Raw genomic sequence first — 26,477 nt, forward strand, 5'->3', positions numbered from 1 at the left:
ACTCACCGGGTCGCAGGGTGGAGCATTGTTACCTTCAACGAACACTGCTTTATGGCTCTCCTAAGTACATTTCACATTTCCCTCGCCTCTCATATTCAGCAGGGGATGTGCATTCCTATCGCCTCATACCTTCATCAATCTTGATGTCAATTTTCCCTCGATTGAAGGTGAAAGTGGTACCTCCTGTTTCTTCTGATTTTCATTTCCCTGTTCTGGTGAGGGTAACACCCTTTGACTTTTCTCCTTCCTCCTCCTCCTCCCTCTCCTCCTCCTCCCAGTTTCCTTCCTCCCCCTCCTCCTCCCCACCCTCCTTCCCCCTCCCCCCCCCCCCGTCTCTTCTCCTCTTCGTCCTCCTGCTCCTCCTCCTTCTCGTCTCCTTCTTTGTGTAGGTGTGTGTTTTGACAACTGATGCTTCAAGCTTGCCAAGGAGTTGCATGATAAGCCTCGTCACTTCTACTCTCATCAGCCTGGTGTGACCAGGGAGGAAGTTGTACTTGGTGCCATAAACCTTCTCTCTGCCCATTTTTTACCTCCGTGGGTGGTGGAATATCATTTTCTTCGTCTGTCATTTGGGCATCATAAACCCTGTCTTGCCTACCCCGCTGTATAATTAGAAAGAGCAAAGAGCTGAGGAATGTAAACAGCGAAGGGAAGAGGTAGGCTATTATTTTTAATCTGGATGCTTGTGTGTGGTTTGGATTTTTCACAACTAGCAAGATACCATATGTTGCTAGCGGAATTTAAAATAATTAAATTCTAAAACGTTGTGCATTGCTATGTATTTCTGTGCATCAGCTAGGCCATGAGAGTGCATAGGTTTTCTCTCGTGCACTGTCAACTGGACGTTGGCTCTCTAGAGCGCCATGTGATGGAGGTTTGCGAAGCCTTAGCTTGGATTAGCAGGATTGATTAGTGATGTCTGCCTTGCTCAAGGGATGGAAGAGGGGCACATCAGTGCTTCAGCAATAGGTAGGTTTATTATCTCTCGAAACAAAGGTATGAAGGTCTGGGGCTCTCCGAGTTGGTTAGTCCAGGGCTCACTGACGCTGTCAAGGACTTGACTCTTTCCTTCTCCCCATCTTCCACCCTGACTGTAGTGGTCTTTGTCCTCATCCTTGTCTCCTCAAAGTCCCAAGGTGGCTGCTACAGCTCCATGCATCAAGTCTTCCCAGGACTCCTGTCTGGGTTAAAAGGAAAAAATGTCCCTTCCTCTTTCCTTTAAATGGCGAGGAAGTTGTTCCCAGAAGTCCCATGCCCTGTAGACCAAGCCTCCCTTATCACTGGCCAAAATTACATCCCATGCCTATTTCTGAACCAATCACTGGCAAGGGAAATGGACTTACAAGTTCACTGTAGTCTCAGCAAGATTCCTTCCCTACGGCAGGAGGAAGGGGACACCATCCCTTGATGTAATTAGTCACCTGAAATGGGAACAAAATCAGGGGCTATTGGCAAGGAAGAATGAGTGGTTGGTGGCTAGGTAGGCCCATTGAGGTGTCTGCGCCACGAGCCCTCTGCTGTGGTATCTGCAGGCCTCTGACGTTGTGTGCTTGGCTCAGTCTTCTCTGTGTTTTCAGGTCCTTACCCCGCAGCCTTACAGACAGGTTGATCCTTGATTTGGGCAGATGACTGCAGAGCTCCCCCTCCAGGTCGCTGATGTGAACTTGGCTAGACCTGCCTTGTTCACTGGAATTCTGTAGCCAGTTCTCTAAGACAGAAGTTACAATGGCAGCCCGAGAGTGGACTCTGGTGCTCAGATACGTCCTGGGTTTTTTTTTAAAAAATATTTTTTACAGGGGCTGGCCCCGTGGCCGAGTGGTTAAGTTCGCGCGCTCCGCTGCAGGCGGCCCAGTGTTTCGTTAGTTCGAATCCTGGGCGCAGACATGGCACTGCTCATCAGACCACGCTGAGGCAGCATCCCACATGCCACAACTAGAAGAACCCACAACGAAGAATACACAACTATGTACCGGGGGGCTTTGGGGAGAAAAAGGAAAAAATAAAATCTTTAAAAAAAATATATATATTTTTTACATATTTAAAATCCTCACAATAATTTAAAATAATAGGATTTCATATAAAAATAAACACTGATGGCATCTCTTCCAAAATCAGAAGAAGTGGCAATGATGGGTACACATTACATCCCCACAATAGTCCACAGAGCTGGAAAGCGACTTCTGGCTTTAGACCAGGCACATGCCCTGCCCCCCGCCCCAACTTTGCTCAGATCCTCCACCCCTCCCTATTGTAGTGCCAGTGCCATTGTTTCACTTTTGGCAGAGGTAAGAAGAAATGGAAATTATTTCTTATACCCACAACAAAGTTGGAAAAATTAAAAAATAGATTTAAAAGGCTGTGTTTCAAGAAAAATGGAAAAGAACATATTTCCTCCTGATAATGTCTAAGATGTTGTAAGGGTGCATCTTTAATTTTTCCAGAAAAAGCAGTCCTAGGCCTACCCCAACTCATTGGCTTACCCTTGTGCATTTGAGTTTGACTTTCTTGATATAGAGGAAAACTCTGGGCATGAAGGAAGAGACCTGGTCTTGAGCTCCACCTCTTGGGTCACCTCCTATTGGCTGACTACTTGGATGACTTCCTGTTCAAAGCCAAACCCCCTGAGAGGTTCCAACCAGTAAGAGCCCCCACTACCTCTAGTATGTTGCTCATTGGTGGAGCTGAGGTAATTGATGCCTGTTACACCCAATGAAAATATCAACTTGGTAACTAGCTCCAGCCACATGCATGACTTGATTTGAAACCACCTCTCCCAGTTTCCTCAGAGGATGGACAGCCACCCACAGGTGGTTAAGGCCGTTGTGTTAGAATTATTGTTGTTACCAAAACAGGCTTGTTTTGCCCGCCACACAGTATGCCAATCACCAAGACGAGTTTGCAGCAGAGAAAGGGTTTATTCACAAGGCAGCCAAGTGAGGAGATGGGAGAACAAGGCTCAAATCTGCCTCCCCCAAAAATGGAGAGTGGGGGTATTTATGGGATAAAGGGGCAGTGTGATCTGAAGGGTGGAGACAGATGATTGGAGGTGAGGAGGAGGGAGGTAATTGATGATGTGTGCAAGCACACTGTAGTCAAGCTTCATGGCTCCTCGTAGGACGCATGTTCACAAAATGGTGGTGTTAGCATGATCGGAGGGTGGAGCTTTCAGCCCCCTGATGTCAAAGGGTCACTTATCGGGCCTTTGTGCAGGCCCCATTGATAAGCTGGTGGTCTTAACCAGCCTGAAATGGACAAGCAGTTGACCAAAAACAAGCACCCGTTACCATGGTGACCCAAGAATCAGAGGTGTTATCTACAGGGTGGGTTTAGGAATGCATCATGTAACTACTTTGCAAACAGACAACTGAGTATAGTTAAAGCAAGTTGGCCCCGATTTCACCTAGTCACTTTTACCCTGCGGTAATGCCTGAGCATCTCCCCTCGGACCCCTTCCCACTTGGCAAAGCATCTTTGAATTGTTGTTTTAAGTTAAAATTACTGAGTGCTTACTCTGAGGCATGGCTCACATGCTTTCTCGTGTAGTCTCCGTCAACCCTCTCAACAAGCCTGTGGAGTAAATCCTATTGTAGCCCCATTTTCAGAGGAGGAAACTGAGGCAAAGTTAACTAATTTCATTTGCCCAAGGTCTCACAGGGTAGAGCTTGGATTCGAATCCAAGCAAGCTGGCTCCAGAGCCCGTCCCTCTAACCATGGAGTTCATTTCCTTCATTTAAAGGAAACGTAGTCTTAAAATAGAGTCCCATTTACATATGTCCTTATTCATCATCTGAGGGAAACTCGATTCTCCATCAGCAGGGCTGGGTACCCCGAGCTGGTCCACCAAAGAGGCTGGAATTGGGGATGACCTCCACAATGGGTCTTTAAACAGAGGAATCAAATATCACAATAATAGTAACAACAATAGCAATAACTCCCAGTTCTCAACGTCCATTCAGCGTGGGACCTGGAGCTAAGTGCGTCACCTGATGAACCAGTTAATCTCACAATGGGTCTATGAGGCAGCCGCATTTCACACCGTTGGACACTGAGACTCAGAGAGGTTAAACCACTTGCCCAAGGGCTCACAACTGACAAGCAGCAGAGCCATAATTCAATCCCCATTGATCACAGTGGGAGCCCCTGTGCTAACTGCTGCATGGCTGCACCGGTGCGTAAAGATTGCTCTACAGATAGTCCGTGACGGACTTGGTCTCCTTATACTGCCTGGCTGAATGCGTAAGTCCTTTGTGCAGTGATTGCCCTGTCGTATCTGAGCGATGGATCGTGGGTACTGTGGAGACCATGTCTTCTAGACCCAAACTTGGGACACATTGATTTGACACATGGTCAGACAATGGGGGAGGAAATCTGAACTCCACATGATCTCGAGAACACCGGGGTGCATGTTCCCCCCGGCTGTCTCACGCAGGCCCTTGTAACATCTTGTCATAACAATTAGCGATGCACACAGCCAGTGGGGAGATGGCACAGCTTGCTCGGGTTTACCCTCAGACGTCTGCGGATATTGTGGGAGCCACGCAGTTCTCTGTAGTAAGTGCAATCGGTTTCTAGATCTGCTCACCACGAGAGCAGACCCAGACATCCCCTTCTCCATGAAGACGTTCCAGATTGCCCACAGCTCCTGGGCAGAGCGGTCCTCTCTCTGCTGTGCCAGCCCCTCAGCCCGTACATTTCCCATCAGAGCCCCTTATTAATACAGGTGGTTCTGGTATTTTATTTTCACATTCCAGTGGACCTCAGATTCAGAGAGTGGGGGTGGCTATGCTCCATTCCCAGGCCACCTTCATCATTGGTCTGTAAATACCCCTCTCCTGCTTTATTCATCCATTCATTCTGCTTCTTACTTTGGTCATTAGCACCAAGTTTTTAAGACCCATCCAAGTTGTTATTGTGTATCTGGACCAACGCTTCTCAAACTTTTGGTGTTAGTACCCCCTTTATAGTCTTAAAAATTATTGACAACCCTCAGAGAACAGTTGTTTCTATGGGTTATATACATCAGTACTTACAGTATTAGAAATCAAAACTGATATTTCAAAAATTAATTTTGCAACTAATAATCACGGTTCATTTAAAATATCAATGTAAGCCTATTACATGTTAACATAAGTAATATATTTGATGAGAAATAACTATTTTTGCAAGATAACAGCAAATTTAGTGAGAAGCGTTTCCCGTTCGACATTTTTGCAGACCTGGTGTATGAGCAGGCACCCAGTTTCCCCTGTCTGCTTCTGCATTCGAGCTGATATGCTGTATCGTTGTGTCTGATGTACATGAAAGACATCTGGCCTCACATAGATGTGTATTGGAAAAGGGTTGACCTCATGGACACTCTGAAGGAATTTTGGGGAGCCCTAGGGGTCCTTGGACCACCTTTGGAGGTCCACGGACAGCTGTGTGGTACCCTACACACTGACATTCACCCTGTATCGTCCATCTGTCACCCCAAACATTGATTTGTCTACGTGGCAATCTCCGCTCCCTTCCCCAAGCCAGCAGCCAGCAGATATCCTGGTCACGAGGAGTTCAGCAATTTATGAGCGAGATTTAGCACAGTGGTTACCACTGTCTGCCACACGCAGTGCATGTTTGTCCACACCAACTACAAGTATTTATGGAATGCCTATTGCAATTGGGGAAAGACCGCCATGAACAACATGGACAAGGTCCCTATTCTCATGGTGCTTATATTCTACCAGGAAGATAGTCTATAAAAAATAAACAAAACATTAGTAAGACCCTTTCAGTTAGTAATCAGCACTGTGAGGAAACTAAAATAGGGTGTTGTGTTAGAAAGTGAAGGAGGCAGGTATAATTAAGACAGGGTGGGCAAGGATGGCCTCTCTGAGACTCAGATGATCAGAATAAGCCCATCCCCAAAAGAACGGAATGAGAAATATTCTAGGAAGAGGGAACAGCAAGTGCAAAAGCCCTGGGGTTGGAATCATTCATGTAATTGAGCCATGGAAAATGAATGAATCATCTACCCTGTTTGTGTTTTGCCAAATTTATGTGGTGATGGCTTGTTCCTAATTTCTTGGCAAACAGAGCCATCAGAACGGTTCCCAAGTTTTAGAAATGCTCTTCTGATTAAGAAGTATTGAACAAGATTTGACTTTTTCACATCTATCCGAGATTATTACTGACATGTAGTTAAAGGCAGGCTGCGCCTATTCTCTACTGGGGATGTTCTGATATTCTCACTGCCATTGGTGCTGCAGGTGTCATCGGTACTAGATAGGATACTCCTGACTGCATTCACCAGAATCCCAACTCAACTGGTCAAGCAAAAACAAAAGGAAATCGAATGATCCAGCAATTCTGCTTCTGGGTAAATACCCAAAAGAATTGAAAGCAGAGATTCAAAGAAATATTTGTACACCACTATTCATAGAAACATTATTCACAGTAGCCAAAATGTGGAACCAATCCAAATGTCCATCAATGGAAGAATAAACAGAATGTGGTGCATACATACGGTAGAATGTGGTTCAAACCTTAAAAAGGAAGGAAATTCTTACACGTGCTACAATGTGGACAAACTTTGAGGACGTTTATGCCGAGTGAGATAAGCCAGTCACAAAAAGAAAAATACTGTAGATTCCACTTATATGAGGTCCCTACCGGAGTCAAGTTCATAGAGATAGAAAGTGGAGTGGTGGGCGCCAGGGTCTGGGGGAGTGGTGGGGGAGTTAGTGTTTAATGGGGACAGAGTTTTAGTTTGGAATGAGGAAAAGTTCTAGAGATGATGGTGGTGATGGTTGCACGACAGTGAGCGTAGACCTAATGCCACTAAACTGCACACTTAGAAACGGCTATGATGGTAAATTTTACGTTATGTATATTTTACCACAACTTATTTTTTAAAAAGGAAATTGATTCACTCTCCTACCAGAAATGTCTGGAGGTGATACTAGATTCAAGGAGAGCTGGATCCAGGGGACGTCGACTGGACGGTGACGTTGAATGATGTCATCAAGTTTCTCTATTTCTCAGGAAATTTCCACAAGGTAGACCAGATGCCACCAACAGCTTCAGACTCACAACCTCCCAGCTTAATGACCCTTTTTTGAAAAGGAACATGCCTTCTTGTTGCTGTGTCAGAAAAGTCTGTGAAGAACTCTGATTGGCCAAGCCTGAGTCACAACTCAGCCCTGAGCCAATCTCTGTGGGTTATGGTGGTTCTATTGTAGTTCTAGCTACATGAGAACTAATGTAATTTAGCTATGTTAGAACAACATGGAATGGGTTCCTTGGAGTAAAATGGGGTTCCATTCTTAGAAAGGAAGAGCGATACAGAGTCAAGGTCGACTGTATCCTTGATGTGAGGGACCTTTTGGAAAAAGTTAGGGAATGTGTAGAACAAATTCCAGTCACTATGGAACATTATAACACTGGGAGCGTGCATTCAACGCTTCAGCAGTGGTAAAAACCTCCTCTCCAGGACTTTCCCGCTGCCTGCGCTGTCGATAAGCCGTGAGCGCTCTCTCTTATGGACACGTGGCTTTTCCACAGAGAGCCCTGCTCCTGCTGGCGTTAGCCCTACATAGCTCATGTGCAGGCTGTCATTTATGGCCCAGGATATTATTTCTTTCTTCTAATGTTCACCTTTTTCAACCAAGAATGTAATTCTAACCCTGGAAGACAAACTCCAGGGCAGGATTCATCAAAAAGGAAGCTTCAAATGGTAATTTGTGAATTGGGAGAAAACAAGCCCACTCATTAGGATTCTGTGGGGAGAAGCTGATGGTGAGGTTTCGGGCTGAAACACCCTTCTAAAGCAGGCTTTGGGGTGGATGGGTTTCTTTGCTCTCGTTTTCCTTTTTCGTTTTTTCTTACAGAAAGGGCACATGTGGAAACAACAGAATTCCCGATAGTAACATGTCAGCACTTTATAAATATTTGGGCTTAGGCTGTAAATGCAAGTGCCCACTCACCCAGACAAGAGATGCTGTTTGTCACGTCTCCTAGTGAGAGCCATCTCTTCCCTCTCTGCCCAGAGTGCCCTGTGAATGTGCCTCCCTGAGGAGTGGAGTAGGTGACTGTCCTTCCCTTCTGTGTCCACTGTAGCACTTCTTGTAGCTTGATCTCGAAGGCGCCCCTGGGATAAGGGGCGAGGCAGACACTTGAGGGAATTGGTTCAATGCCCAGAGGCCGTCCTCCCTTCTTCAAGGCCAGTAGAGGTCTGATGCAGTTTAGATTGCAGGTGGAGGTCCCTGATCTCAGGGCGGTTGCCCTCCCAAAGTCTCCAAGGATGAACCACGATTAGTCTAATCCCAGCTAGTCCTTTTCCCAATTCCCTTTCCAGCTAGGGTGGCCTCGTGGCCCAAGAGATATAAAGGGACATCTTCTTGTGTGTTTCAGGCACAAGTTCTTTGAAGAGAAAGTCTTTTGCCATTATTCATATTCCCAACTCTTTTTCTTTTCCTGCTTGTGATGGTAGTGAAAGGATTCAATGCTAAGCTCTATGGCAACGATCCTGAAACAATGAGAGCGAACCCAAGAGCATCGTGGAGACATCAACCCAGTAGCAGCCAACTTCCATATGCCCCATTCCTTGAGATGAGGAAATGTCTTTCTTTTTAAGCATTCCTTACAATCATCTTTTGCAGCCCAGAGCATTACTAATCCATAACATCGGAGCTCAAACTTGCTTTCTGTCCGTGACATCCACTGGCTGGCCCGAATTCTGTACGTGTCCTCCCGAGAGACATATCGTTTCTTTCAGTGCAAGAATTAAGAATGCAGATTCTGGAGCCCAGCTGCCTGGCCCCTTTCTGGCTCTAAGTGCTTAACTCCTCAGTGCCTCTGGTCTGCGAGAGCGGCTTACATTTGATGAGCTAAGCAGGTAGCCCCTGAGATCCATGGGCACATCCTGCGGAAACCCTGGGGCTGCTGGGATGCTGAGGTGCAACAGGGTCAATGGCTACCAATGACACCTAAGGTGCCACTGGCATCCAAAAGGCCTGCCTTTGTCTTCACAATGGGGGAGCCACATAAAGATGGCCCTGCCTTTCAAGAACTCACAGTCCAAGATGGCAGGCTTACTTGCACCGACCTCTACAAGCTACTTTGCCGAGAGCAGAAAATAGACACTCAACTGAAATGTTGAACGTCACAGAATGAGGTCCCTGCAGGCGTGACGCTAGGTCTTATCTCTGTATTTCAGAAACCAAGTTCAGTGCCGGTCATAGGGCAGTCACTTGGTAAGTAAATATTTATTGAAATTACTCAATAAATATTTTTGAGTCCTGGGCATGTACCAGGCACTATTCTAGACCCTAGAAATACTATAATGAACAAAGCAGCAAAATGCTTGCTCTGGTGAAGTTTACATTCTGTTGGGGGAGATGCGTTAACGAAAATAAACCATTGTATGTGTCAGGTAGTGAGAGAGGCTATGGAGAAAATAAAGTGGGACGAAGGGAACCTCGGGCAGGGCCCATTTTATAAAGACCCATCTAAGGTGAGAGTTGAGCAGACAGGGGACGAGGACGCAGCTGTGTAGATATTGAGGGAAGGGCATACAGGAGGAGGGAACAGGAAGAATGAGTCTCAGAGGCAGGAGCACCTGGAGCCTGGCTTGGCTGGACTCCCGTGAGCGAGGCTTGCAGAGTGAGGTCAAAGAGGCAGGTGGGCGGCAGAAGGTGGGGAAGCAGACCACTTAGGGCCCTGAATGAAAGAACAAGAGTAGAAATCATCTAGAAGGGGGCAGAGACAGGATTTGAACCCAGACAGTGGCCCCTAAGCTCATGCCTTTACTCCCCGCACCCCACCGCCTGACCTTCTGGAAAGCTAGAGAAATGTGTTGCAGCCCGTGCACCCTTTTGACCTTTCTCTTGGTCTCCCTCCAGAGAACCTCTGATGCAACTAAGAAAGGCATTTGGGGAAATTTGTGCAAGAATTGGAAAGCAACGGCGGTCGGTCGCTGTGTCCTGAATTGTGCTCCCACAAAAGAACAAGAGAAAGAAGTTCTGGGGCGGTGGGGCGTCACAAAAGCAGCTGCGATGTGCTGCTTCCCCCACTGGGGGGCTTGGTGTTATTATCTCATCCTTAGCTGGTTATTCGGAAGGACTTTTCACTTCCCCGCTGGAGAAAGCAGTGCTGTTGAGAGACTCAGGGCTCCTTCGGGGGCCGGTTAGTAGGTCAGCCTCATCAAATATTGATGGACCAGCTGCACCGAAGCCATCTTCCTCCTGCTGAAGGCCCTCCGTGACTGGCCACTGGGTCTTTCAGGGAGGCCTCGGATACCTGCAAGAAATTACTTAAGGGGCCATTATGGGTTTGATGGATGGACTCTTTGCCCTTTTCGGTTTTATTATTAATACATTCTTTTGCACCAGTGGTTCTTGACTAAAGAGTAGTCTGGTTGCCTCTCGGGTTGGGAGTGGAGTGTGCGTGTGATGTGTGTTATCCCCAGACAGCTTCCCTGCCATAGGGGAATGTTTTCAAGCCAACATCTTCTGATGGATCACCGTCCTTTTACTGGGGGGCGGGATACACTGGTCATTCGAACTCTGGAGTCAGACCGTCCGGAGCAAACACCAAGTCTGCCGATTAACCCGTGTGGCCTCAAGCGAGTTTCTCTGCTGTCTGTGTCTCTTTTTTCTCACCTGTTTAAAACACCAGCACAGAATCTACTCAATGGGATTGTTAAGAGGTTTTTAAGGTCTTTTAAGATTTTAATCTTTTAGAGCGGTTTTAGGTTTTCAACAAAATTCGGAGGAAGGTATAGAGATTACCCGTATATGACCTGCCCCCACTCATGCACAGCCTCCCCCACTATTAGCATCGCTCACCAGATGGTACATTTTTTTTTACCAAGGATGAACCTACACAGACACATCATCATCACCCAGAGTGCACAGTTTACATCAGGGTTCACTCTTGGTGTTGTACATTCTGTGGGTTTGGACAAATGTGTGATGACATGTATCCATCATTATGGGGTCATCCAAAGTATTTCACTGTCCTAAAACTCTTCTGTGCTCTGCCTATCCATCCCTCCTTCCCACGTAACCCATGACAACCACTCATCTTCTTACTGTCTCCATAGATGTGCCTTTTCCAGAGCGTCATAGAGTTGGGATCATAGAGTGTGCAGCCTTTTCAGTTGGCCTCTGTCACTTAGTCACATGCATTTAAGGCTGCTCCGTGTTTCTTCGTGACTTGCTGGCTCATTTCTTTTTAGCACTGAATAGCATTTCCTTGTCTGGATGGGCCACAGCTTATTTATCCATTCACCTACCCAAGGACACCTTGGTTGCTTCCGATTTTTGACAATGATGAATAAAGCTGCTGTAAACATCTGCGTGGACCTAAGTTTCAGCTCCTTTGGGTAAATACCAAGGAGCATGATTGCTGGATCATATTGTAAGTCTGTGTTTAGTTTTGTAAGAAACCACCCAACTCTTCCAAGCGGCTGTCCCATTTTTCATTCCCACCGCAATGAAGGAGATCTTGTTACTCCGCATCCTCACCAGCATGTGATGTTGTCAGTGTTCTGGATTTTGGCCATTCTGATAGGTGTGGGGTGATATCTCCTTGTTGTTTTATTTTCTGTTTCTCTGATGACATATGGAGTTGTAGGGTTTTTTTTGTTTGTTTGTTTGTTTAAGTAACACACGGAAAACACTTAGCAGAGGGCCTGGCTGATACTAAAAGTTTTAATAACGAGTGTTAGCTGTTTGTCGTTGTTGTTGGACATTCTCACAGTCACAGCAGAGCACTCACTCCATGGCTGTTTCTCTACCTCCACAAGTGTCTAGTAAATTAAGGCAGCAGAAAAGAGCTGGTTTTGTTTTCTGTTGGCCGGCATTCAGACACAGCCAGGTGAGCCCCACCTTCGGAATTCCATGTCCTCGCTCTCCATGGTCCCTGCAGCGAATCGCGCCTGGACCGCGGCATGAACTATCGTCCTGATGGTTTATTCTGCCATAATTGAATTAGCATTGTGCCAGCATACTCTCTGGAATGGATAAGGTGAGACCATAAAAACTCTTTACTGTCTGCACAAGTAGGCGCAGAGCACAGTAATCTCAGAGCAACAGATGCGTGGGGAGTGTTTGCGAGAGCACATTCGAGTTATTTAGTAATTAGTCTGTGGCGTCTTCCGTGTGCCAGACTCTCTCAGCTGGGCTGTGTGCTTTGCCTTAGAGCAGTGTTTCACAACCTCTCCTATTGAGAGTCGGGATCAGATAACGCTTTGTTTTGGGAGCTGTCCTGTGCATAGTAGGGTGGTTAGCCCTGTCTCAGCCTCTTCCTACTAGATGTCAGCTGTACCCCCATCTCCTAGTCGGGACAACCAGAAACATCTCCAGACTTTGCCAACTATCCCTGGGGCGGAGGAAAGGGGGCGCAAATATCCCCTGGTCAAGATCCATGGCCTTGGAGCCTGGCTCAGAGTGATGTTTGGGGCAGAAAGGGTGGGACTGAGTCCTCCGTGATACCCAGGAACCAACGACCTTTGCATGCAGGGCTGGAAGGGCAGATTCCCTGCCTCAGGGAGAGTTGCATTAAACTTCTAGGACTCTGCAGGGCTTTTGGTTTCAAAGCTAAATGTTCACTTGACATTTTGACCCTTTCCAGAATTATGCATCTTCTCACAGGCACTCTCAACTGGTGCCCACCTGGCGTTTCTCAAAGGCATAGGTTGCCTGACCCTGCCTTGGATAGCACTGATTTATTAGAGCATATTCACCACAGAAATACCTATATGAAATATTTTAATATAGGTTGACCCCATCTGGGTTCAGCACGTGATGCAATAAGAGATGCTGGGCGCCACCCATGGAGCATCTTGCCTAAACCTTTCAATCTGGATGTAACCACATTTCTACATCTAACAACGAGTCTAAAGGAAAAACAGGGGCGAGAGGAACACGTGAAATGACAATGCACATAGTCAGGTAAACCCAGAATATGGATGTTATAGGACAAATGACTTCATATTTAAAAAAATATCAAGTGCATGCATAAGAGTTGGGGGCATAAATATTAATAGAATAAAAGAGACTTAAGAACTTCACAACCAAATCCTATGTGTTGGCCTTGTTTGAATTCTGATGGGAACAAACCAATTACAAAACACAATACCTTTGAGATCATTAGGGAAATTTTTATATTAGAAAATTATTAATTTTATCAGGTATGATAAAAGCAAGGTGATTGTGTTTTAAAAAATGTTGAAGTACTTTTGAGTGAAATGGCATGATATCTGGGCTTTGGTTCTAAATATTTCTGCATAAAAATTCCAGGTGGATAGAAAAAACAAGTTTGGCTCAATGTGGACAGTTGCTGAAACTGACTGATGGGTTCAGGTTACATTATTCTTCTTACATTTGTACATGCTTGAAATTTTCACTACTAAACACCTGAGTATTTAACCTGTTTTTCTCATGCTAGAGCAAGTCCATAATGTCCATTCACACACAGAAAATTGGTGCACCAAATTCTGCTTTCTTTAGCCTGAGTGATGTTTGCCATGATATTTCCTTCTGCTTTCATTCTGGGGAATTATTTTAATCCATAATGATTTACTAAACTACTCAAGAGATGCCCCTAAGCATGTTGCGAAAATGCCAAGAAAGAGTCTATTGTCTGTTAAATACAGACTCTATAGTGACTCAAGGCAGGTCCGCCCCTTGAGAAACTCGGGAAACATGGTAAGGTCAGCCATCATTGAGGGATGGGTACACGTTCTTTGTCCTACAAATAACTTAGGAAACATCACTGCTCACTTGGAGGAAGTCCCCAAGACTGATGGGCCGCAGATGGAAGACACCTTGGTGCACCCATCAGGGTCCCGCAGCAAACAAGGGCACACACAAGTTTGATGGAAAATGTTTGTCATTGAAGGGACCATTTGTAGAGGTGTGGGCAGGTTTGAGGCACGCAGGGACCAGCTTTATCATCCGGCATGACAGGTTGGGGAGGGGACCAGTGTCGCTGGAGCCTGGTGAGAGTTGGAGCCTTGGAGGCGAGCTGTCCCCATGGGGGGATACAGCCGCAGCCCAGGTCATGGTACAGGATGGAGGGCAATAAATACCCACCTCTCTCTTTCCTGCCTTTCAGTCTGGCATTTGTGTCCCCCCCGGCCAAACTCCACTGGAGCCAGAAGGGACAGGATCTCTGTGTGGTGCTATTTTTAGAGGGCAGCCAGCTAGGGCACAGAGTAGAACAAAGAAGGGCAGAGATGGACCAGGGGTGGAGGGTGCACAAATGGAGAATCCTTAGCACACGTATTAGAGGCTCGTCCAGACTAGAGGTTATGTGATGAGCACAAAGCAGTGATTGCAAATGTGATGCTGGGAATATTTTGCTATGTAAATCATCCCGTACAGCACGTCCCCCATTGTATGCTGGTAAATCTTGAACAACTGGCTCTCTAGGGGGTAAAGCCCTTCATTTGAAATGTTTGCCAGTTTCTTTGGTGTAAATGCTCTCACCATAACCAGTTCCAAGCTATCAATGCGATGTCACTGAGCACGGAGTCGGAAGACACGTGCAGCAGCCCCCATACACGGCATTTCCTCCGTACAGAGAGGGGAGCAGAGAGGAGCACAGGTAATAGTAAATTGTGGTCAAATAACAAGGGAGTGATGGGTTTTGAATATTTATTACCTTTGTTTCCTAACATAGATTATTCAGTTGTAAGTTCATATGATTCAGACTTGAGTAATTGCTGTGTTTAACAACTGGCTTGCAAAATTCCTAGAAATTTCACAGCCGGTACACCACTGGCTTGTGCTCAAGTTTCACAGCCTGAAGTTTCAGTGAGGAGAACGGTAGGCGTGTGGAGGTAGAATTGAGAGTTCTTATGAACAGACCTATCAAAGCAGAACATTGGTGTTTATTTTATGAATAAATGTCCGTTTTGCCAAAGTTTGCAATAGGAGGCATGAGAAGCCCATTGCCTGCAACCAGAAGAACAGGGAAAAAATAAATAATGGAACTTGAAGTAGCCACATTGCTTATGAAATCCCAGCGTTCTCTGAGCTCCTTGCTTGGCTTCAAACATCTGATGAGTTTCTGATAGAGAAATTTTCTTTTTAAAAAAATTATTTTATTAAGGTCATATTGGCTTATAACATTGTATAAATTTCAGGTGTACATTATAATATTTCAGTTTCTGTATAGACTTCTGCTTCGTGTTCACCTCCTGTAGGCTAGTTTTTATCCATCACCATACCTATGTGCCCCTTTACCCCTTTCACCCTCCCCCCACCTGCCTTCCCCTCCAGGAACCACTAATCTGTTCTCATTATCTGTATATTTGTGTATCTTCCACATTTGAGTAAAATCATATGATATTTGTCTTTCTCTGTCTGACTTATTTCTCTGAGCATTACACCCCCAAGGTCCATCCATGTTGTTGCAAATAGCATGATTTTGTCTTTTTCATGGCTGAGTAGTGTTCCATTGTATATATATACCACATCTTCTTCATCCATTGATCTGTTGATGGGCACTTGGGTTGCTTCCACGTCTATTGTGAATAATTCTGTGGTGAACATAGGGATGCATCAATCCCTTTGAATTATTGATTTCATGTTCTTTGATAAATACCCAGCAGTGGAGTAGCTGATCATGTGATGGTTCTATTCTTAATTTTTTGAGGAATCTCTGTACTGTTTTCCATAGTGGCTGCACCAGTTTGCACTCCCACCAGCAGTGTATGAGGGTTCCCTTTTCTCCACATCCTCTCCAACACTTGTTATTTCTTGTCCTGTTAATTATACCCATTCTGACAGGTGTGAGGTGATATCTCATTGTAGTTTTAGTTTGCATTTCCCTAACAATTAGTGATGCTGAACATCTTTTCATGTGCCTGTTGGCCATCTGTATATGTTCTTTGGAAAAAACTCTGTTCATACCCTCTGCCCATGTGTTGATTGTGTTGTTCATTTTTGTTGCTGTTGAGATGTACGAGTTCTTTATATAGTTTGGAAGTTAACTCCTTATCAGATATATGATTTGCAAATATTTTCTCTCATTTGGCGAGTTGTCTTTTTGTTTTGTTGATGGTTTCCTTTGCTGTGCAGAACCTTTTAATCTGATGTAGTCCCATTTGTTTATTTTTTTCTTTTCATTCCCTTGCCTGAATAGACATGATACTCGAAGTGAAATTTTCATTAGCACCCAAGAGCAAAGGAAAATTTGAAGCAGCAGAAGGTAGCAGCCAATAGGGGTCAGTGTTTGATAAGCTAAAAGGAAGATGAACCCTGTGCTCAATGGGCAATGCGTTTGACCCAGCTGCTTCCACAGCAGACGTGCGAGAGGAGTGGAGCGTTTGTTCCAGAGGAACTGGCTGTGGCTGCTGATCTGAGTCAACTAGGGAGGAAGGAGTTCTACGCGCAAGGAAAAGAGCTGCGTTTCAGTGGCCACACACACATGCATGCACGTGTGCACACAAGCACATGCACACGTGCATGCACAAATATACACCATTTTTTAGGAAATTGCAGGGGTGACAATTGGAGCATTTTTTCACAGCACACATGCTCATGCACACACATGAACACACTCACACACACGTGCACACCCAACTTGGAATTGTGGTGGTGACCACTGGACCATTTTTCACACCCTTATACGCAGTCTGAGCCCCCTCACTCCTGGGGCCTCCACTCCCAGAGGAGATCAGAAAGCCTGCCCTGACAGGTAATCTAGGAACAATTAAAGAGGGCTGCCACAAGTGAGCAAGAAATGGGTCCTTCCTGGAACAGCCACTGTCCCCTTGAGCTCAGCTGTCCCCAGGTCAGGACATGGCTGGTGGGATGGATGCCTGTGGTCAGAGGGTTCCTGGTGGGGGACAAGAAGACAGAAACAAGCTCACACTATTAAGAACAAAGCATGGAACAAGTACACTCACTGTTTTTACTACTCAGGACCCTCCTGGTGACCCTTTCTTCCCATCTTTGAAAGATTGTGTATTCAAGCTGCATTGGTGAAAGAAACTTTGCATTTTTTCAATTATCTGTATGTTGGTACTTGCCCGAGTGTGATATGCGGGCTGGTAGCAAGAGACGCTGTTTTATGAGATTCATGAACGGATACTTTTTTTATTTGTACCATCATGTATTTATTTTAATGTGCATTTACAAAAAGTAATTTATTTTTCATTTGTGGTAGTCAAATAGAGTTTTTTTTTAAATAACTTTGCTAAAATAAAAAAAGAAGGAGGTAGCCCATTTAAAGAAAAATATTAATAAATGCTGTCACGGAGAGTGTATGACTATGTCAACAGTTGGAAGGTGGGACTTGAGAAAACCCAAGTGGATATTTCACATGCATCTACCCTCCAGGGAGCATGTAATCAGCCCATGGTTCCCAGGGTAGCCGTACTGACCTGATGCGGTTATAACAGCAAGGATGGCACCTATGTCATTTTCGTTACATGTGGACCCTGATCCTGGGCAAATGTTTGTTTTCTCTTGAGTGTTTGGAAGTAGCAAGAACCCCAGCCCCTTTTCTCTGCCAGATTAGCTTTGTAGGACTTGTGAGATTACTGAACGGATGTAGATATAAACTTACGATTCCCATTAGAATGGAAGGACAAACCATCAGTGTGTCACGCCTTCCTGTGTAGTATACACGACTTGCAGAGGGCCATCTACTCATTGTATTGGCTGCAGAAGCTGTTACGAATACGCAGCAGGGGGCTTTCCCACAGCGGTGACCCCGGGGGATGTTGGTGCAGGACACTGAGCTGGCAGGCTAGATGCAGTGGGACATCGATTGTTCTGCTTGTTCAGCGATGTCACTGTTTTGCCTCATGGCAGCTCCTGCGGGGGGCCCGGCCGGGGTGCGCCCTTTTAGTGATTGCTGGCTTCTCAATTTTGTCCTAGCCAGCCCCTTTCGAAAGCACACGGCAGAGACCAGGAAGTGAGGTGGGACATTTAGAGACAGACATTGATCTCAGAGAGGTTTCTCTGACCTTCCTCTCCATCCGTTTGATCCTTTTTGGGAGTCCATAGACACTGGGTGCAGGTGAGTTCCTTTTATCTGCATTGCCCAGAGAAGGGAAACCTTTCATGCGCTGGTGTCGGCAGCCCGTTCTTCACTTTCCCCCACTGCATTATTCACACAGCCCAGCCTGTGGGATAAGCATGCTGCTGACGTGTGCTCTGGGGTGTCGGTTGTAGATTCCAATGACTGTAGGAAATTTAAAACATCCACTCTCTGGCCGAGAATGGCTATCCACCAAAGTTTGCCTCTTTGTTGAAAACCTCTAAGGAAAGAATTAATGGAAGATTCTAGCAGCGAAGCATCTAGTCCAACCTAGGAGACAAAGTGGATTCCTGGGTGGGTGTCTGGTAACTTGGTCCAGGCCTTAGGACAAGGACGGTCTGCTCCGTGCCAAGAAGGGTCCTATAAATCACGCCTCTCAGCCAGGGATGGTTTGACCCCCAGAAGGCATTTGGCATTGTCTGAAGATGTTTTTGGTTGTCACAAGTCGGGAAGGATCCTGCTGGCATCTAGAAAGTATAAGCAGCTGAACATCCTACAACCACAGAACAGCCCCCAACCCCTGCAGTAAATCGTGTCTGTCCCAGACTGTTGACAGTGCCTAAGTTGAGGAACCCTGATGTAAATGGATGAAGGAAGCAGAGAGCGGACTCTGATGAACTGTGCTGGAGCAAGCTTGCTGAATCTCTGTGGAGCGGCCGCTTCTCAGAGTCACTCCCTGTTCCCTTTGGGAATGCTGCCAGATCTCATACCCCAGGCCCTCTGTTCTCGCACTTTCCCCCCAGCCTCCCTGGGCTCATTGCTGCTCCTGCAACACTGGGCCTATAGTTGTGTTCTAGGCTGTTCAACAATTTATTACAAATTTAGCAATGTAAAATAGCACCCATTTTTTAGCTCAGGTACCGGGGGTCAAAAGCGTCTCTTGGCTCAACTGAATTCTGAGCTAGGGTGTCGCCAGGCTGAAACCAAGGTGTCAGCCAGGCTGGGTTCTTTCTGGAGGCTCTGGGGATGACTGCTTCCAAATTATTCAGGTTGTTGGCTGAACTCAGTCTTGGCCGTCATAGGACTGTGGACCCTGTTTGCTTGCTGGCTGTCAGATAGGGGTTGAATTCAGCTCCTAAAGTCCGCCTCCTTCCTTGGCTCGAGGCCCCTCCATCTTGAAAGCCAGCAATGGCAGGTGGTATCCTTCTCATACTTGGAATCTCTGCGGCCAGCCAGAAAAAAACTCTGCTTTTAAAGGGCTGCTGGGCTAAGACCCGACTCACGCAGCTATGTCCCTATTTTAAGATCTTCTCACTGGGGGCTGCAAAGGCCCTTAAGAGCAGTCCCTGGGTTAGTGTTTGAGCAACCAGGATGGGAGTTGTGAGTGGCGTCTTTAGAATTCTGCCACCACAGAGCCTTCACAGTGGGCTTTCCCTGCTGGAAATGGGTCCCCATTGTCCGCCTGGGTCTCCCTCACGGTCTCCCAGGCTCTGTGTGCCTGTCCCTCCTCAGCGAGGCTCCCCCAGCCATCCTATTTAAAATCGCGCCTCCTCTGCTCCACCCCAGACTCTCTTGCCAGCTCTGGTTCCCCCGTAACCTTTGCTAGCATCTCACATGCTATTTATTCTGCTTATGTTTTGGTTTATTGTCTGTGTCTCCAACTGGGATGTGAGCTCCCCAAGGGAAGGCGTGTGGGCTCGTTGGATACTCCTCACTGGGAACAGCACCCGCCACATGCGATGCACGCAATAAGGGCTTACTGAATGACTAAACATCACAATGGTTTAAGGAGCAGAAATCCAGATTTTTATATGGAAGCTTTTGATTATGTCAATCTTGGCACCTGTATGTGTTTGCTTGGGCTGCCAGGACACAGACACAGACTGGGGAGCTCCAACAACAGATGTCCTGTCTCTCGGTTCTGGAGGCTGGAAGTCCAAAATCAGGGTTTGAGCAGGCCTAGTTCCTTCTGAGGCTTTGCGGGAGAATCTGTCCCAGGCCTCTCTCCTTGGCTTGTAGATGGACGTCTTCATCTTGACATGGCGTTCTCCCTGTATAGTGTCTGTTTACAAATTTCGCACTCCCTCCCCTTTTTTTTTGGTGAGGAAGACTGGCCCTGAGCTAACATCTGTTGCCAATCCTCCTCCTCTTTTTGCTTGAAGAAGATTGTTGCTGAGCCAGCATCTGTGCCAGTCTTCCTCTGTTTATGTGGGATGCTGCCACAGCATGGCTTGATGAGCAGTGCTAGGTCCATGCCTGGAATCCAGACCCATGAACCCTGGGCCTCCAGAGGGAGTGTGCAAACTCAACTACTATCCCACCGAGCAGGCCTCCAAATTTCCCCTTCTTATAAGGTCCAGTCCTGCTGGATTAGGGCCCACTCCAATAACCTCACTTTAACTGGATTACCTCTATAAAGACCACATCTCCATGTAAGGTCACCTTCTGCGGTCTTGGAGCTTAGGAATTCAACATAAGAATTTGGAGGGAAGTACGGTCCAACCCATAATAGCAACTAATTCTATTTTTCCTTTTCACTTACTCTGAGGATCAGATTCAGCCCCTCAGCAGACTCAGCCTTGCAGCCCCGGAGCCCAAGCGCTCCCCTCCCACCCCCACCCTCACCTACGACACACAGATGCTCACACATTCCAGCAGCAACCATCTCAGTGGCTTCTAGAAGCTCATTGGCTTTGACAATCTTCTTAGGAGAGCATTTCACATGGAGATTATGGCTGACCCTGAGACAGGTGGCTTGGAGGATAGAAATTAGGCTTCCTGTGTTCAAAATTTGTACTGAACATTGGTTTTCTTTAAGCAACACTTAATCATCCCTGTCTTACACCTGAAGCAAGCACAGTTTGAAAAGAGGGGGAGTATTTTTGGTTTTTGACCACTGAAAAAATGAATAGTAGCATCAACTATAAGCATATTATGTAGGTGGCATGAGCCGGCCCAGGTACATCCAGACAGGACTGGAAGCGCCACCAGAACATGCCGTGGCCTGAATCCCGTGGTGGTGCATCCCAGCAGCCAGCATGGGTGCCTGCCAGGAGCCGGTACCCAGTATTAAGCTGGTGCTTGAAATGACAGCGTAGGCGTTATTCAGCACTGTGCCTGAGGATCCAAACTCAGCTCCCCGACCGTCAGCCACAGCAGGGCCACAAGGTGGGGGCCACTGAACTGGGGCCACCCCCTAGTGACAGATGATGAAAAAGAGCAGAGATCCAGTGAGTGACTTTCCCCAGGTCACAGAGCTCATCACTGCAGAGGCAGGACCAGAAGCTGGGTTTCCTGCATATGGTCCACAGCCTCCCTCTTGACACTGGATGCTCAGAAAGGGCAGCTGTCACATCGCCCCGGCCGGCTTGCACTTGCTCCTTCCCTGGAAGCCAGGCATCCCCCGGGCTTATCCTGTAATTCCACTGGGTTTCAGCGCTGACTCTGCTTGCAAAACTCTGGTCCTGGGACCCAAATTCCTGCAACAGCTAATTCCTTGAAGTAGATGGGAACACCTATTGATGTCATCAAAGAAAACGCCTAATTAACAAAATTGACCTCTTAAAACCTATGCCTTTCTCCTGCTCAGGGGCTCATTGTCCCAGCCCACACACAGGTGAACCCAGCCACTGCACCAGTCAACAAGAATCCTCCTCTTTGCAGGAACTATTAAGTGGAAAGAACAATTTGTAGGTTCAGTGAAACCTGGAGTCTTGAGCAAAATTCAAATGCAGCAAAACCCAATTTCAAGCAGAGTCACATTGTGTGTGGCGTTTCTTACACGCAGTGGAGGTGGAAGGTGGCGGTGCTCTGAGCCGCCTGGGCGTGGATTTCCCGGTGTTCGGACAGACAGGGCTTTCATGTGCTAATGTGTCTTTCATCTTTATCCCTGGTCTCCTGTCCTGGCCAAGGTGGCAAGTGTGTTTAGCAAATCATTTTAATGTAAAACTTGGAAGAAGTTTCTAAAGAAAAAACGCCTGCTGATGTGCTCTTGCTGCTGTAGGGGTTGATGCTAATTCGGATACCCTAAATTTGAAAGGTGGAGACGTGGCCCATCGCCACCTCCCACCCCCTTGGTTCTGTCACAGAGACAGCCTGGTAATCACGTTTGTTCGCTCAGCTCTGTCTAGCCTCTTAGCTATTCACAAGGATTTATCTCCTCCACTCTGGGAGCTCAGCAGGGCCGGGATGTGTGTGTGTATGTGTGTGTGTGTATAATTTTTAAGCTGTTACTTTCGTAAGATATAACTTTGCATGTAATTTCAGGAGTTAAATAGTTCTGTAGAGTTTGTTGGTCAAAACCATGTATAACATCCTCAAAGTGAGAGGACTGTAATGCCAGAGCACAGATCCACGTATGTCGGGTGGAGCGTGGGGAGAGGGCCTGACTACTGAGGGGAACGGGAGGCCGGGTCTTTGTGGTGGTGGAAGTGTTCTGCATTCTGATCGTGTATTCTGATCGTGGTGGTTACTCCAATCTACACATGTGATATAATCTCAATAGAACTACACACCAAAAAAAAAACGCACGTGTGAAAACAGTGAAATCTAAATGTGAGGGTGGTAACTCAGTTCGTTGCCCAGGAGCAGCGTCGATTTGCTGCTTTTGATGATGCGCTGTGATTACGTGGGGTCTGATCCCAGGGGACGCCGGGGGAAGGGTACACAAGAACTCTCGCTACATGTTTTTTTTTGCAACTTCTTAATCTGAAACATCAAACTATTTCAAAATTAAAAGTTATTTAAAAAAATACTACAGTGCTCTATTCCCTTCCACTGCCTTTCTCCCTGTACAGAGGCAAAATTCTTACCTTGTCTGGTATTTACACCCATTTCACTAAATGGCTTAGTGAGGTTGATACTGCTTAATTTTTTTTTAAATTTCAGGCAATATCTATAAGATTTCCACCATGAAGGCTACGGATATATCTCTCTTTTCTCTCCCACATAAGTGCTCTCCTTTCTTTTTCTCCATCCTTCTGACATAATGATCATATTTTATCTAGATTAATATTCAGTGTTTAAAATATTATAAGTATGTGTGCTAGTCACAGTAAAACCAAGTATTAAATTATGATTACTTTCCCTTTTCTGCATAGTGATTTCCTATCTTCGGAATTAAACAGTAATTTGGTTTTATTCTTTTTCTTTATTTTCCGTGGATTTAGATCTTATTTTTTCCCAAACTCTTCAACTGTTTATCTAAATCTCCTCTCAGAACATTCATTCACATCAAATTTATTAGGAAAATTTCCGTTTCCTGGAGACATCGTTGCCAGAACCTTCCCCACGCTGGCGCTCAGCTCTTGTGCTGGGGCCTCTCTTCACTAACCTCCCGTTCGTCTGTGTTCTGTGCTGGATCTTCTGTTCCCTGAATCTCATGACGTTTTCTTTCTAGATTCACTTCCTTCTTTGACGGGGCACACCTTCATGTAGTTTTCTGAGCGAGGGTATAGGAGATACATTTTTGGAGGACATGCATAATCCGGAAACATTTTCTTCCTAATTAGCCTGGATATAGAAAGCTAGGCAGGAAATCGTTTCCCTTTGAGTTTGTTTTAAGTTTTTTTGCTTTGTACTTTTTTTTGGAAGACTGGCCCTGAGCTAACATCTGTTGCCAATCTTCCTCTCTGTTTTTTTTCCTCCTCAAAGCCCTGGTGCACAGCTGTGTATCCTGCTTGCAGGTCACTCTGGTTCTTCCATGTAGGACGCCTGCCACAGCATGGCTTGACGAGCGATGCTAGGTCCATGCCCAGGATCCGAACCAGTGAACCCCGGGCTGCTGAAGTGGAGCACAGGAACTTAACCACTGGGCCAGGGGGTCAAGCCCGCCTTTGAGTTTTGAAGATATTTTCCATTGTCTTCTGGTTCCCAGAGTGGCTGTTGTGAATTCTGAATCCATTCCAGTCCCTGGTCCTCTCTTCCCTCTGGAGGACTGCAGAATTCACTTCTGTGTCTTGAGTGCGTCTGTCCTGTGCCGTGGTGAGGCTCTATCCTCATCGACTGTGCTCACCCCCCAGGGCCCCTACAACCTGGAGACACGTCCTTTCATCTGGGGATGTTTCTTGAATTATTTCACTATGATTCCTACTTTCCCTTTTCTCTGTTTTCTCTGTTGTTCAGATGTTGACCCTCGAAGTGGTCCTCTTAGTTTATCTTTTCTCCCGTCTTCCATTTCTTTGTCCTTTTCTACTTTCTAGGGCAAATTTCCTAACTTTATCCATCTGCTGTTCCGTGGACTTTCCATTTCTGCGACAGTATTTTTAATTTCCAAAGGCTCATGTTTTTTCCTTTCTGGGTGTTTTTTATGGCATTCTGTTCTCATGTCATGATTGCGTCTCTTCTCCGATCTCTCTGTGAACATGAATGACGGGGTGTTTTTTGATTACGGTCTTTCCCTCATGGTCTCTACTTCCTACAGGTTGCCTGTTTTGGACTCTGTATCATGTAGGGAACTTTCTCAGTGTCCAAAGTTCTTGTTTGCTCGTATCAAAGAACGAGGGACTAAAAGCCACTAGCAGCTCTGAGCCCATGAGGGGACTTGCTGGCCACACGCTTCACTGGGAGGGAATCTAGCTGGCTATTGGAGAGGCCCAGTGTCAGAACCCGGGATTTTTGCTGGAGGGTGAGGGTCCAGCTGTGGGGTCAAAGGCCTAGGAATCTCAACTTTCAGCATACATGGTGTCACAAGTCACTCTGTCACGGTATGGTAACTCAAGTCTCAAATCTTCATGATGGCCTGATATGGGGCTCTGCATTCACCCTGTTGCATGGCAAAGGGAAGAACATTGGCAACTTCTCAAACAGCCTTTTGGCCAACCCTCCTCATTGTAGTCCTCATTCACTCCGACTCTTGGAGCCGTACCACCAGTTCCTGAGACAGGGGATTGCACGGTGTAAACTCTGTGGGTGCTTAGCTTCCCTCACTGACAGCTCACGACATAATCTGAAGCTCTGCTGGCTCATTTTACCCACTTGTACATCTGCTTTCTGGTTTCCAAAGTCGTTTGCGGTTGCTGCGTCTCTTCTCCCCAACTTTGTGAGTTTATGCCTTTGAAAACAGTCTCTTTCCTCTCCTTAAGTGGGTTTGGGAGGAGAGGACGGCAGGTATTTGTGCTCGATCGGCTATTTTCCTCATCAGTTTATTGATGAGGACACTGAGGGTCAGAGAGGCTATGAGACGTGGCCAGAGCAAGAGTCCTGTGAGGAGCTCTGCCTTTTTTTTATTCCTTGACTTGGTGCACTTTGGCTGGGTCTGTGCACAGAAGAGGCCCGGCAAGTCATATCAAGCAGGTTGGGGACCTCCCTGGAGCAATATAACAATAACATTTATTAAGTGCCTCTTGTAAGTCTGACACTGCTGCAATCTCTTATATGCATTAATACATGTCATCATCACAGCAGCCTTATACTGGGGGTTTCTATTAGCATATCCATTTACAGAGGAGGAAAGTGAGGCACAGAGACATTATAATTTGCCCAAAGTTGCACAGCCACAAAGTGGTAAACCTGTGCCGGGGTTTCTGAACCTGGGCACTGCTGACAGTTTGGACTGGATAAGACGGTGTTGTGGGGGCTGTCCTGGGCATCATAGGAGTTTTAGCAGCTTCCCTGGCTTCTACCCACCAGATGACACCACTCCTCCAAGTTGTGACAACCAAAAATGTCTCCAGGCATTGTCACCTGTCCCCTGCAGGACGCAGTCACCCTCAATGGAGAACGACTAGCCCGGGCAGGCAGACTTTTCTCCTGGGGCTTTACTGTGCTCCTTCTTGGTATAGGGACTGTCCTGGGGCCCCAGCCCCTCACCTCGGCCCTGGACAGCAAGTTCCATGCTTCTCGAGTCTGTCGGCAGATCCCCCGCCCACTCCCATCCTGCCGTCCCCAGCATTCCCACCGCCTGGTGTACTTTGTCCGTCTGTGCCACCAGACATGGAAAAAGGGGAAAATTGAAAAGAAACCAACCATCACAGCTCACTGGAGCTCCGGCCAGTTTGGAAAGGCCAAGTCATTAATCTGCGGCTCTCTCTTGCCATCTCCATGCCCGCAGGGCCAAGGTGAAGAAGGGCGTGACCATCCTGAGCGCTCAGCCCAGCGAGCCTCGGCAATGGGACGTCAAGCAGGAGATGGGGAACGGCGGGAAGCACGCCACCACCACGGTGGTGTGCCAGCGCCTGGGGCCCAGCGCGAGCAACAGGTAGGTGGTGCCGTCTCCCTCTGCACGCACAGCGCATGGTCCGGATGACGCAGTCACCGCCCGAGAGGCTTGCCTTAGACTCAGGTTATCTGCTGCTTAGTGGAGCTATTGAACCCTAGCCTGGAAATCTGGAGCCACATCCACCAGCTGCAGGGCCATCTGGCCACCTCCCACAGGGCGCGCAGCGGGTACGGGGCCCTGCTTCTCAAAGTCTGTCGTTCGGCCTTTGGAGCAGAGTCTGGTTAGGGGCCTTCTGCTCTCCTTTGCCGAGGCTGCTGCGTTCTCTTCACCTGCGTTTATGTGC

General features: G+C 46.8%; 1 protein-coding gene across 2 annotated transcripts in view; it reads left to right on the plus strand.

Annotated features, from left to right (window-relative positions):
• The window catches only part of LOC103554537 (transmembrane protein 132C), a 347,380-nt gene that overhangs the window by 193,677 nt on the left and 127,226 nt on the right, over positions 1–26,477 (plus strand). The window contains exon 3 of one of the 2 annotated variants that reach the window (XM_070627295.1): positions 26,027–26,173. The exons of the other annotated variant lie outside the window; for it this stretch is intronic. Within the exon in view, the coding sequence (XP_070483396.1) occupies positions 26,027–26,173 (147 nt within the window). The remainder of the gene's footprint in view (positions 1–26,026; positions 26,174–26,477) is intronic. 2 annotated transcript variants of the gene reach the window in all.

This window comes from Equus przewalskii, chromosome 7, assembly GCF_037783145.1.
Source record: "Equus przewalskii isolate Varuska chromosome 7, EquPr2, whole genome shotgun sequence".
NCBI classification, from domain to species: domain Eukaryota; kingdom Metazoa; phylum Chordata; class Mammalia; order Perissodactyla; family Equidae; genus Equus; species Equus przewalskii.